General features: G+C 36.5%; 1 protein-coding gene across 1 annotated transcript; it reads left to right on the top strand.

Moving 5' to 3' along the window:
• The first annotated feature begins 432 nt into the window (after window positions 1-432).
• LOC132163557 (uncharacterized) lies at window positions 433-7,886 on the top strand. The gene is made up of 8 exons (XM_059573878.1): window positions 433-824; window positions 2,275-2,769; window positions 3,147-3,312; window positions 3,668-3,962; window positions 5,138-5,210; window positions 5,289-5,379; window positions 5,750-5,829; window positions 7,445-7,886. Exons 1-8 carry the CDS (start codon window positions 738-740, stop codon window positions 7,691-7,693), a joined length of 1,536 nt encoding a protein of 511 aa, XP_059429861.1. The 5' UTR covers window positions 433-737; the 3' UTR covers window positions 7,694-7,886.
• Window positions 7,887-13,497: the final 5,611 nt, after the last annotated feature.

Genomic DNA, 13,497 nt, shown 5'->3' with positions numbered 1-13,497 from the left:
CACAAGACTAGTCCACCCCTATCCTAGTAAGAGGTGACCGTAACGCGTCAGAGGTGGCCAAACCGCCACTTTCTTTTTAAAAATATTTTCTAATTTTTTTTTTTTTTTTATAGCAAATAAATTGACCTTCATACTTAAAAAAAAAAAAAAATAAACTTGAGTTTTCTCATAAGTCATAAGAATTACGTTCAATGTTTGTTTACTTTTTTAAAATTTTACTGAACAATTTTGTTTTATTAAATCTCACACAAAACACAACTTTCCATCGCATCAAAAATATTATCAAATCAAAACAACACCAAAAGGTCCAAAAGACTTTTCCCCCCTCCGATAATTGTTTTTGTTTTGGTCCGGTGAGAAAATGCGATGAGATGAAAAGCAACGGTATCTCTTCTTAGGAGAAACTCGTATCAGTTACAGTTACCTGGGGTGCGTTTAGCGTGACTTAGCGGAAGAAAATGCACCCGAGTCCGCGCGCACTGGTGTCTGGGGAGTGGGAGTGGCAGTAGCCAGTAGGCCAACCTTCCCACAACCTTTTTCCATAAATGTCAAACCATCTCCTTCACTATCCATTCCTCACACATCTCAAGGAAAAACACACTCCCACTCTCTCTCTCTCTCTCTCTCTCTCAATTTGGCTTGGGTAGACCTTTCTTTGTAGAAAGTTCAATTCCTTTGGTTTTCTGGTTTTCTGGGCATCTGGGGTTGTCGGTTTGTTAGGTTTTTGTTATGACACAATGGGAATTGAGGAGGGCAAGCCTGCGGCTGATCAGGGACATGATTTGAGTTCATGCGAAACAACACTTGTTGTCCCAGTTCACAAGGTACTTTCTCCTTCCTTTTTCTGCTACCCCTTTATTTGTTTCCACTTCTTTGAGATGAGTTCTTTATCTCATTCTATTTGTGCTAAAGTTCAAATATTTGGATTGATTTTATGATTGGTTTTTCTCCAAGTTTTGGTTCCATATATATATATATATATTATTTTCCAGTTCTGCTTTGGGTTTTTGCTTTCAGATTTATTTTAGTCTGTTGGGCGATGGTGTCTGGTTGAATTTTGCACCGATATTAATACGATACGCGGTATACATACTACTATACAAAACCCATGTTTGAAAACATGAAGGCTTACTCCTGATCAAAGAGTTCAACATTCAAATTTGATGAGAAAATTATGAACTAAATTGTTACAGTTTGTTATGGAGCTTTACCATTCTAGCGGTTAAGGGATCTGATAGAGTGGTTTAACATGAAAAATTAAATGATAAATGTTAGCCCACTAGGAGGACACTCGTTAAAATTAAATTTTTCCCTCATGGCGGCAGAGTTTATTCTGGTGTTGCTGACCTCTTGCAATTTGTTCATTTTTACTGTATCTGCAGGATGACGAGTTGCTGTAAATATCTGAAATTTTGTATTGTGTGGTTGATAAGCGACTTAAAATATTTGTGCCTAAAGGTTTATCACTTGTCTAAGTAATGTGATTAAATGGATGTTCTGATGCCCAATAGAAATGAAATCAATCCACTGGGTTCTAAGCATCTATTTATTGGATATGTGACCCCCATTCTTTCTCCTTTATATTTTTTATTTTTTATTTTTTTTTAAGGATTTCAAAGTTTATTGATTGAAATCAATAAAATTTTAGGGTTTATATATATATATATATATATATCTTAAGATGAGGGAGAGTTTCTAAAATGGCTTTTCATGTGCAACGTAACTGATTAATGCACGGGTGAGAAGGAGTTATCTTACTTTAGTTGATGGAGTGAAAAAGGGGTGAAGGAGACAGAATAACATGAGCAGAAGTAGTGAAGAAGGATATATTACATAGGAAAGTAAATGGAGTATAATTTTTTTTTAAAATAGAATGGAAGAAAAGAATACACGTTGCCAACCTCAATTAATTGATGGTAATCAATAATATAGCCAACCCCAACTTAATTGAAATTAGGGCTTCATTTTTTTTTATTTTTGTCTAAGCAACACTTTATTGTATTGAGTTGAAAATACTTATGCCTATATCTAATAATTCAGAGAATTCTGGCACAATTTTAGGTTGATTGTCTTCTAAAGCTTCAAGCTAGTTAGTTGAGTTTAGTGAAATCAGCTTTGTTAACTGATATCCCTACAAATCTTTAAAAGACAACCAACCTAAAATATCTGGAACAATTTTTGCTTCTTAGCTAGGTTATTAAGAGCAATAAACTACTCCTTTGTGTTTATATGACCATTTTGAATATTTTCCAATCTCTTGTTGTCCTATTTCAGGTTGAAGACTCAATGGGAATAACTGAAGAAACCCCCGAAGGTCATCACTGGAAACGGCGAAATCTCTTCCTAGAGATACCCTCCAGAACATCAGGAGAGTCCTCTCAGGGCTTTGTTGGAATAAAGATGCCCTCAACACCAACTCCCACTCCCAAGAAAGTAAATTTTCTCTTGACACCTGGTTCTACTGATGAAAGAATTACTGGTTCTCCTGGGCCGCCCTCAGCTAGAGGCAGGTCATCCATAAGAAGTCTTTTACCAAAATTAAGCTTCATGTATCGAACCTCCTCAGATATTGAGAAGGCTTCCAACCTAGCTTCTGAAGCTCCATCTACAGGGTTGCAAGAAAAGCCTTCAATCCCAAGGTCATATTCACTTTCAAAAATATTCACTCCCAGGGTGAAGAGAACATCATCGCTACCTGTAACTCCAATTGCACATTCAAACCCAGAATCTGCTCATTCTGGAAGCATAGGTGGACCCCTAAGTTCAAGTGTAAGTTTTCATGATTAGTGCCTTAAGAATGCTTAACCTAGTTCATTGACCTCATCTTCTATAAAACAACACATGTAGGTAAACATAAGGGATAGAGCTTCTCAGGAATTTTTGCAGTAAAGTTCTTTGTTTGTGATGCTTAGGGCCAAGGAAGTTAATTTAGAGTTAAATATGTTCAATATGTAGCATATGCACGGAGTTGACATTAGACAAATTAGTCAAGTACATCTGAAGTCTCCTGTACAAACCTTGAGTACTCTTTTGTCTCTTTTCCGAATATCTTCTATGATTTTCATCTTTTGTCCAGTCTAACGTCACGGTCATGTTAATATAAGGATCCAAGTATCCATAGCTTTAGTTCTTATTTTCATTTGCAGAGAAAAGGAGCTCAGCTGCAGATATCTCGCTCTCTTTCAGTACCTATCCACAACAAAGAAAGAAGAAGCATAAGGAGGATGGATTCGTTTTTTCGCGTAATTCCTTCTACACCTCGAATGAAGGAAGGAGACACTGTGTCAAATAGTTCTCCCACCACGGATGCTGGTAATTTCATTGTGTTAATTACTTTATACCTTCATATTTGCATTCATGAATATCAGAAACCTAGATTTTATACTTACAGCTTTAGTTTATGGGTTTGACAATCAATTGACAGATCAAAATGGGATAAAAACAAGGCCCAATTATTTCTAATTTTTTAAATGCCACTTGCATTCACAGCTTATGGTCTATATGCAATAATTTTTCTGATTCACAAGAGGCTTGTAGAAATATTCCCATTTTTTTTCTTCAATGCCTTTTTACTAAATTTTCTTATTCTAAAATTCCTATTGTCTGCATTTCCGAAAATCTAGCACTTGTGGTTTTTGTCCTGTCTCATTTTGATCTCACGGTTCAGGTATCAATGATGACCACGGTGAAGACATAGCTGAAGAAGAGGCTGTTTGTAGAATTTGTCTGGTTGAACTGTGTGAAGGTGGTGAGACTCTCAAGATGGAGTGCAGCTGCAAAGGTGAACTGGCTCTGGCCCACCAAGAATGTGCAGTAAAATGGTTCAGCATCAAGGGAAACAAGACCTGCGATGTGTGCAAGCAAGATGTTAAGAATTTACCTGTCACTCTGTTGCGCATTCAAAGTATTCGAACTCGAAATACTGGAGCAAATGGAGCACTGGTAGATGTTAATGGATACAGGCAAGTGAATTTAATTTAATGCCTGAGAAATGTCGTAGTGCTCCGTTTGATTGCTTATTGCTAAGAACTAAGAACTTCTAGGTGATGAAGCGAAAAGATGGAATCTTGTGGCAGCCACACCTACCCGAACTTGTTCTGAAATCTGAGAAGCTAGCCAAGTGTTAGAGTCTCTTATAAATTTTAAAATTTCCCTGGCCTGTTTCCCTTATGTCTCTTGCTCTTCTCAGACCTCTCAGAGCACCATTGACTATCTCCTTATGACTCAGCTTGATTCTCATAATATTCTATGGCAATCTTGATTCCTCAACTGTATAAAGCTAAAACCTACTATTGATGGCTCGTGTCTGGGCCACCAAGAACAGTTGTCTGAGACAAGCCTATTTAAGATTCTTGTCCCAACAATGTTATTGACCTGTTAGAAATATTGCACAACTAAAAAAGAATATAGTCTCAGTTTTAGCTGTTCCTCACTTGAGGATTCCTCCCCCCCCCACAATTTTGTTGCACTCAGGACATTGTATGCAGTTGTTAATTGGTACCCTGCATATTCCCCTGAAAATGTCCTCTATCAGAATCATACAACCTAAAATTCAGCTCGTGATTGTGGATAAATTTACTCTCTAGACACCCTTGTCTTGATCCTCATCTAATACAGTATTTTCTTGGGGGACTGCTTTCTTGTTTTGATCTTCATCTAATACTGTATACTTTTGGAGGATTGCCATGAGTTATTTTGCTTTGCCACTTCAATGACAAAGGTGGAGATGATGTCATGCATACAAATGTTTTCTTTAATCTCAAGGTATCAACTTTCTGGTAAAAACTTTTGAGACTTGAGCGATATAAGCCTCTCATCCGCTATAAAGTTTCTGATTTGGTCAAGATAAGAAAGGGTCATCGATAACAACTCCCTTCTTGAACCCTTTATTTCCATAATACCTTATTTTTAAATGTATTGTATTTTTGAGGAAAATCATGTGTACTTGTTGCCAAAAAAGAAAATCAGGCATAATCTGAGTTGTGCTCAATATAAAATTTGATTAAACATCAATTCTGTCAGGAAAGTGAAATCTTAGTGTTTGTTTATGTTATACCCAAGTTTTATCTTGATATATTTATAAGTCATCTTATTAAAATGGCCATGCATTAAATTTTGTATGTTTATATTTTGTTAGGGTTTGGCAGGAGGTTCCAGTGCTTGTCATTATCAGCATGCTGGCCTACTTTTGTTTCCTTGAGCAGCTTCTGGTAAGATTAGCAGTTCCACATCCAGAGCTGTCAAATTTACTCTTATATATCCTTGGTGATATATCTGTTTATCTGCAGGTTGGGAATATGGGTACTAGTGCAATTGCTATCTCTCTTCCATTTTCTTGTGTACTGGGTCTACTTTCATCAATGACCTCATCAACCATGGGTATGTTGACAAACATCCTTAAGAAATAATGTAAAAATTGATGCATCTTTCTGAAGAATATTATCTGGGGAACTATTTACTGCAAATTGGATATGTGGACTGGTGAAGTACATTTAGAAGTAAGATTAATTGGAGACAGATGCATCACATACCCCAAGATAACCATGATCGATAATTCGATATTAAACGTAAAATATTTTATATTTGTAAAATATCCTGGTAGATGTTTGATGCAACTATGACCATGAACGGTACTCATTTATGATGTTATGTTGGACCTTTTTTTCTTTAAGGTAAAGAGAAGTTCCAATTTTTACATTGTCTGTTCCCAGTGATTTTAATGAGCCTCATTTTGAACTTTTTTATTCAGTGAAGAGAAGATTTGTCTGGGTTTATGCATCGATCCAATTTGCTCTGGTGGTCCTATTTGCGCATATATTTTACTCCTTGGTAAGAACCTTTCTACTTCAATTTTTCTTTTCTTTTGTTGTGTGCTTAGTTTTGCTGATTAGAACTAAAATTATCTGAGAAATCTAGTGTGATGCTTTGGTAGTTATCATAATGGGGGTGGGTTTGACCCATTTCCTTTTGGCAACCTGGTTTGTGTAGCAGGTTTAAACCATTAAAAAGTTATCACATCAAGAATTGGATCTAGGTCTTGTATTAAGGTTTCTATTAATGTGGCGTTTGATCTTTTAGGATTCCTGGAAATCCTAAAAGATTTCCCTGTTTAACTTAAGTAAAGGGAATCTAGATGTCCATGGATATATGAATTCCCTCCCAACTACCTTTTGCTAGAAATGTGGATTCCCTTCTAAAGAGGTGGTAATCCACGTTCCCTTGGCTTTGGGAAAGCTCTTTTTTTTTTCCTTTTCTTTTTAAGGACAAAAATGCCCGCATTCCCTTGCCCGTGCTTTTTATTAATAAGACATGCTAAACATCCTTGTGTGCATGCTAAACATTGGTCTCTAGTTGATGAACTTTTTAACTTTTTGATGCTGCTATTTAGGTTTCTTTTTCTCTTTTCGGATATTCTTATGGTTATACAATAAAAGTCAAGACTCTGATAATTTTGTTATTGCTATTTTTATTTAGTGCTACTTTTTGGGTTTGATTGTGACCATTTGTAAAATTTGTATATAAAAGTGGGGAACCATTTTATTCCACAAAAAATAAAAATGAATAGGTTCTATTTTGTTATAGATGAAAACAAAAAAGAGAAAATAAATCAATCAGTATAAACTATTTATATATTGGGAAATGAAAGAGAAACTACAGTTTATATCTTGTTTTTTTCTTTGTCATTTTTTGTTTAATTTTTAAATACTTTTGCATTAAACTAACCTTATGCACTTAAAGAGAGAAACAAAAGGATATATTTGGGAAGATTAAATCAAACATGAGAATCTCATATCTCCAAGAATCCTATTAGATTCCTAATCATTTCTAAATTAGTCATACTCTCGGGAATCCAGATTCCCACGCATCACACTCCTGGAATGTGGATGCTGGAGGGAACGTTAGATTCTCCAAACCAAACACCACGTAAGTTCTTTCCCGTAACAGACTAGAATGAATCCGAACAAGTTTAGCTGACAAGTAGGTTAGCTTAGCTGATCTTGTTTGACTAGTTTTTGTACATGTATATGCACATTTTTGTGGGTGGAACTTTGGTCATGATCCCATGATCAGTGTCATATCCAGATTTAGGCTGGAAAATATTATTCTTTTTCCCTAGATGCATGTCATATTAATATACGTGTTAATAGTATCATCACTGGCTCTATGAGGGCATGAGTCTGTTCTGATTTTGCATCTTCAGATGCCACAAGAACTGATCAAGCATGCCACGTGTCAAAAGATGGGTGCTGCGGCCATTAGATTACAATTTTTCATCTCTACTTTTCTTGTTGAAATTACTGTAGCACCTGTCTTTACTTTGATGTGGCAGAATAAAATGGTCATGGGAGAACACCTGCAAGTGCAACAAAATATTTCTATCCAAGTAGGACTCACCTAATACAAATTTGTATTTATTGCTTGCATTGATTTGTTGGGAATGCAGGTTAGCTTGCCAGCAGTTCTGTCAATTCTGCTGGCAACATTTGCCGGGATTGGCATCGCAATGAGCGGGAGTTCTATTATTGTCGAGTTTTTGAGATGGAGAAGAAGATGGCGGGCTCAGTTAGAGCACCATCAAATGACCAGTCGGCCAAGCCAATTTCCTAGATCAGTAAATCCACCATGGGTAAGCCGTTCTGAACGCCACCACCAAACTGAAGTGGGAAATCCAGAAACTTATAGTGGGGTTTGAAATGTGTCATTGGTATTTAATATTAAATAGGTTAGCTAGCTAGTTTTGTTGTATCTGAGACGAGGCACTTGATCTCTTTTGTAATAGACAGATAACGAGATCCTATATTTACTTTCATCTCTTTTAGTTATAACACAAATACTTGATTGTACAGGCTCTGATGGTAATATAATGACTGCAAAATGTATTGTTATGTTGCAATGTATTTGGCTACATTTGCAGATACACAAGTTTTGGGTGTTTGTGTTATCAAAGATTTTGTATCTGAAATGAATCATAAGCACACAGACATTTGCAAACCAACTTGTTTCGCACTTTTTTTCTATAGCACAGGTTTCTCCAGCTTGTAGTACACAAGCTCTACTCCAAAAACGACTTGTATGTTAAAAGTATCCCATACATATGTTTCAGTTGCAGATGGGAGCACACCATGATTGACAAGAACACCTAACTCAATCCTTGTTTCATTGCACAAATCACACTCAGTTTCAGACCGGCTATTGTCCTTGTTTCACTGCAGAATTCACGCCCAACTCAGTCACGCTAATCCCGGGTTTCCATGTGATCGCGGTAGGATAAAGTCTGATGTTTTTAGAAGTCTTCTCCTAGTTTCTTTGTTGTACTACATACATGCTGTTCTCTTTTGTGTTCTAATTGTATACAAATCCTCTGTAAATTATCTTGTAAAATGATCCCAGAGTCCTTGCTATAAATAAGATAATTTTCTATGTTTTGGTTAAATTAACCAAAGCAGATCCTCATCTAGTTTTTCATGGCCTCTAACTAATCTGAGCATCTTTTGGCTCACATCAAAAACTTCAATCCTTATTTCCTTTATTCTGGTATGGCAACTTCTAGTTTCACTCCTACTTATCAAAAAAAAACTTCTAGTTCCACTCCTTCAACCAATGTTTTTGCCTTCTTTTCTACCAAATACCACTCACCAGGCGACTATCAAACTTGACAGCACCAACTATGTTAGATGATTGACGCAATATAATCCTATACTGTGTATCAATGATTTAATGGGCATTTTTGACGATTCTGAGCCATGCCCTCGGCCAGTCGTGACTGATGATCAAGGAGGTGGATCAATGCACTTAGCTGGATCAATGTCACCCTTTTGGAGAAGGTATTGTCCAGTGTATGGACTCAGTACCTCGAGACTAGTTTGGACTGCTTTGGCAAGTAGATTTGCCTTGCAGTCACGATATCACATTTGAAGAAGCAATTGTAGAGCTTGCAAGTAGAATGCCGAGATTTGGTCAGACAAGTTATCTATTGTAGGTAAACCTATAGCTGATAAAGATTTAATTTCTTTATTTCGGCATATACTTTTGCCACCCAAGAGAATCAACTTCCCTTTGAAGATTTTAAGGCTGAGATACACAATCATGAAATGCTCTCATGCTACTGATTCCTCCACTTTTGTCCTATACTCTCACAAAGGGCCAAACCATCCCAATTACCCACCTAAAACACAATACCATTGATGGTACTGCTGTAAAGTTTCAACCACACACTTCAACCAAAATCCAAACAATGGCTTCTCTGGTCTTCCACTGAACGGTAAGTCCCAACAGTATTTTCAAGGTGGTCCCAATACCAACAGGGACCGAAGTTCCCAAGTGGTCAGCAGCAATTTTTCTCCAACATTACCCCTCGAATTCCTTGTTAGATATGTGGGAGAACAAACCATCAGGCCATTGATTGCCCATTCAGCTGCCTGGGCAATGGCTCAGGTCTTGCTATAGAAAACACTGGTTTTTTTTTTTTTTAACTCTCCCAATTCTACTTTTGATCTAACTTCATAAGGATACTTTGCATTGTTCTCAATCATCTGCAAATTTACTTTCAATACAAAAATTTTGTCTTGACAACTCTTGCTAATTTATTTTAACCTCTTCTCACTTCTATATTAAGGACTTGCGAACCCGGACAACACTCATGGAAGGGAGGAGTGGAAATGGTCTATATCCATTGTGACTTGGAAGGAACTTTCTCATAGGGACAACCTGCTTTGATAGGACTTAGAACATCCTCGCTAGTGTGACATTTTTGGATAGGACATACATCATTGGATATTGTTAACCAAATTGTCAATAAAAAAAATATCCATGTTTCTAGTTTTGATTTCAATCAAAATGTTGTATGTACTTCATGCCAGTTAGGCAAAAGTAAAAAAGCAACCATTTCATCATTCTAGTCGTATTTTCTCTCAACCTTTACAACTTATTCACACGGATATTTGGACATCACAAATTCAATTCGTTACTGGGTGTAAATTCTATGTAATTTTCGTAAATGACTTTTTCCGTTTCATGTGGATTTACCCTCTTTATCACAAGTCTGAAGTTTTTGAATAATCGTGATCTTGACTATCAAACACTCGGAGTGTTTGGGTGTTTATGCTACCCACTCCTTTAACCCTACGGTTTACACAAGTTGGAATATAGATAAAAACCTTATATTTTTCTTGGTTATAACTATGCTGGCTACAAATGTTTGGATCCTATTTCTAACAGTTTATTTGTCTAGACATGTCATTTTTTATAAAAGTTCATTCTTTGCAAAAGACAAGGCCACTTCGCTGCTCCCCTCCAAGATTCATGCCCAAGGTTATGTTCCTCTTTTACTCCCTATTACATTTCTTGTGGTTGATACTTGCAATACATTTCTTCGGGAACAACGCTAGCTTTCTTACTCATGATCCCACATATGTACTACTTGAGCCCATGGCTTTACCAAATTTTGCAACCAATATTAATTCTGTTGAACCCACTCATGAGCTTCACTTACCACTTGAGCCCCTTACTGACCCGTCGTCTGCTCTAGGTTCCTCTTATTCTCCGCATCTAATTGTTGCCACTTTACACGAGTCTCATCTAGATCCTCCTTCCCATGTCAATCATCCCATGGTGACCTAGTCTAGAACTAGCTCTCTCAAACCTAAACCCTTCTCTTACTATGAACTATTCGACACCACTAAATACCCATTGTTTAGCCTTTTTACTACTTTCTCTGAAATTGAACCCCCCCCTCCTATAGCAAGGCTGTCAGGCTATGTTTGCCAAGAGAACAGACTTTTCAAATGTGGACCGGCAATGCAGCCGAAAATGACATGTGGCATGGGCTTGCTGCAGAGGCGTGTTCTTAGGGTGAGAAAACTTATGCCTGTTTGGCTATGAAAACGAAACCCATTGTGCCAAGTTTTCTTCCCCAGGCGCTAACCAATCTGGAACCCAACCCAGATTATCGTTAACCCACCCTCAACCCCAAACTAAACCCTAAAATGCAGCCTTTCTTCCCCATGCGCTAACCCACGACATCCCAACCCAGATTAACGTTAACCCACCCCCAACCCCAAACTAAATCCCAAAACACAGCCCCTATCTTCCCCATGCGCTAACCCATGACGTCCCAATCCAGATTAACGTTAACCCACCCCCCAACCCCAAACTAAACCCCAAAACGCGGGCCCCTTTCTTCCCCATGCGCTAACCCATCTGGAACCCAACCCACAATTTGGTTAACATAACTTACCCAACCTCCGTTACTTTTTTTCAGGTTGCTTATTTTCTGACCAAACGAGAAGCTAAAGAAGACATTTGCTTGTTAGGGACAAGAAGCTTGGAGCTACTACAAGGAAAACTCTAACCTCTATCTAATTGTGAAGAAAAATTCCGGCGTCAAGGTATCCATTCTCGTAAACCCTAGGGTTTTGGTTTCATTTTGATTTTCTATCACCTTTTTTCCTACCAGGAAAGTTCGGTTCTTGTTTGTTTGGTCAATGATAAAAAATATGAAGCCAACCTATTACTTTGAACTGGATTTAAGATTTCTATGTTCGATCACTTTTTAACCTTTGATTGGTGCCTCCGGCTTATAATTGAATCAGTTGTTTCTAAGAAATGGACATGAATGTCACATATCATGTTTAGAAAGTTATTGTATGCCAAAATTGAAAGTATCACATTACCTATAGTAAACTAAACTTATGTTTGGTTACTTGCAAAGCAGAGGAAAAGAAAAGAGAAGAAAGGAAATCTTGGATAATTGTGACTTATGATCTTTATTTGGCTGTTGGCACTCTTACATTTAAGTGTTCTGAATGATAATTCAATTTTGTTGAAATGCTTATTTATTTATTTTATGTAGTTATATTTGAAAAGAGAAAAAAAAAAATTGAGTAGTATTGCCAAACTTAACATTTTTATTCTTTACCCATCTAAACCAAAATTTTGACTTCGCCACTGAATAGAACTGCCCCATTTTGTGTGCTATGAGTCACGAGAGCTCGAGACATCCAATCATGCCATCACCCAAACTAGAACTGCTACCAGGGTCAGTGGCCTAAATTTCATTAGCTTACGTACTGTTTTTTGAGTATATCTGTATATTATGTGGAATTGTATAAGATCAAGTTGTACTTCTATGATTTGAGCATATTGGGTGTTGAAACTGTGAATCACAAAGACGGTGACCCGGACTGTGTGTTTGCGCTTTATGGTTGGGTGATGGTTAAACGCATCGTTTGGTACACCTCAACGTCATGTAGGCATATATAATTTCGATATACTCTCAAGAGAAGTAATAATTCAAGTTTTATAGCTACCAAATAAACATCGGATTGTCACTCTTTTAATTGTTTGAATCATGAAATAAACGAGGCATTTTCCAGGCAATACAAACAACTAAACTAGGCCAAATAAATGAAAGAAAAATGGATAGGTATTAGAAGCATTATGAAGCCTTCTTTTATTATCTTTTTGTATCACCCATTGTTTCCTTCTATTTTTCCTTACTTACATGCTTTTATGTGTGTGTGTGTGTATATATATATATATATCAAGTTGTACGTAAATAATTTATTTACCTATACTTTGCGTTAATTGCTAGGTGTCGGATAACTTATCGTCTTCATCCATACACAACCACAGCGAAACCAAACAATGCTTTTGTGGCTTGACCTTATATATGAAAACGTTCAGGTTAAAAAAAAATCATGATAGGAGATACTTTGGATGCCCAAAATATGTCATAGGAGAACCGTATTGCAAATTTTTCGAGTGGTATGACGATCGTTTGTGTGAAACTTGTCGTAAGCTTCTGCTTGAGCTTATCACAAAAAACACAATGTTAACTATTGAAATTCAAATCAAAGACGTAACCATTAGGCAGTTACAGTTAGGTTTGGTTGCATCTTGTGGTTTATGCTTGATCCTTTTTTTTTTTTTTTTTTGCCCTAATAAATGTGTATATCATCCGAATTTAGTAGTAAACATATGTTGTCATTTTAGAACTATATGTATTTCATTGATGGGATTTCTGTAATTGTAATTAAGTTTGCAGTAACAATTATGCTGTTATATATTTTGTTTAGTACTTGTTATTGTCAATTTCACCATTGAGGTAAGCCTAATACATCCAAAAATGTATTGCAGGTAGATTTGCTTCATATGCTAAACCAATATCCAAAAACAAAAAAGGCTTAACAAAATTCATAATAAGGTAATTTACAAAACACCAAACAAATATAAAAACAACTAAAAATAAACAACAAAGGAACCAACATAACCGTCACAAATTAAACTAAATTCTCATACAAACAATCAAAGTGGTATCAAACGCCATGTACATGTCTACTACTTTTCAAAAGTAATAAATGAAAGTGTCACTTTCCCACATACTAGCGGCCATCCAAAATATGAATTAACAAAATCCACCATAAGGTACTTTACAAAACACCAACCAAATATAAAAACAACTACAAAATAAGTAAGTAATAACCAAAATAACCGTCG

The sequence above is a fragment of the Corylus avellana genome, chromosome ca10 (genome assembly GCF_901000735.1).
Source record: "Corylus avellana chromosome ca10, CavTom2PMs-1.0".
NCBI classification, from domain to species: Eukaryota; Viridiplantae; Streptophyta; class Magnoliopsida; order Fagales; family Betulaceae; genus Corylus; species Corylus avellana.
This window is presented reverse-complemented; position numbering and strand designations above follow the sequence as displayed.

Coding starts and splice junctions, on each gene's coding strand:
- LOC132163557 (XM_059573878.1), top strand. CDS start 738: ATGGGAATTGAGGAGGGCAAGCCTGCGGCTGATCAGGGACATGATTTG. Junction 5,211..5,288: donor GTTTCCTTGAGCAGCTTCTG/GTAAGATTAGCA, acceptor GTTTATCTGCAG/GTTGGGAATATGGGTACTAG. Junction 5,830..7,444: donor CGCATATATTTTACTCCTTG/GTAAGAACCTTT, acceptor TTGGGAATGCAG/GTTAGCTTGCCAGCAGTTCT.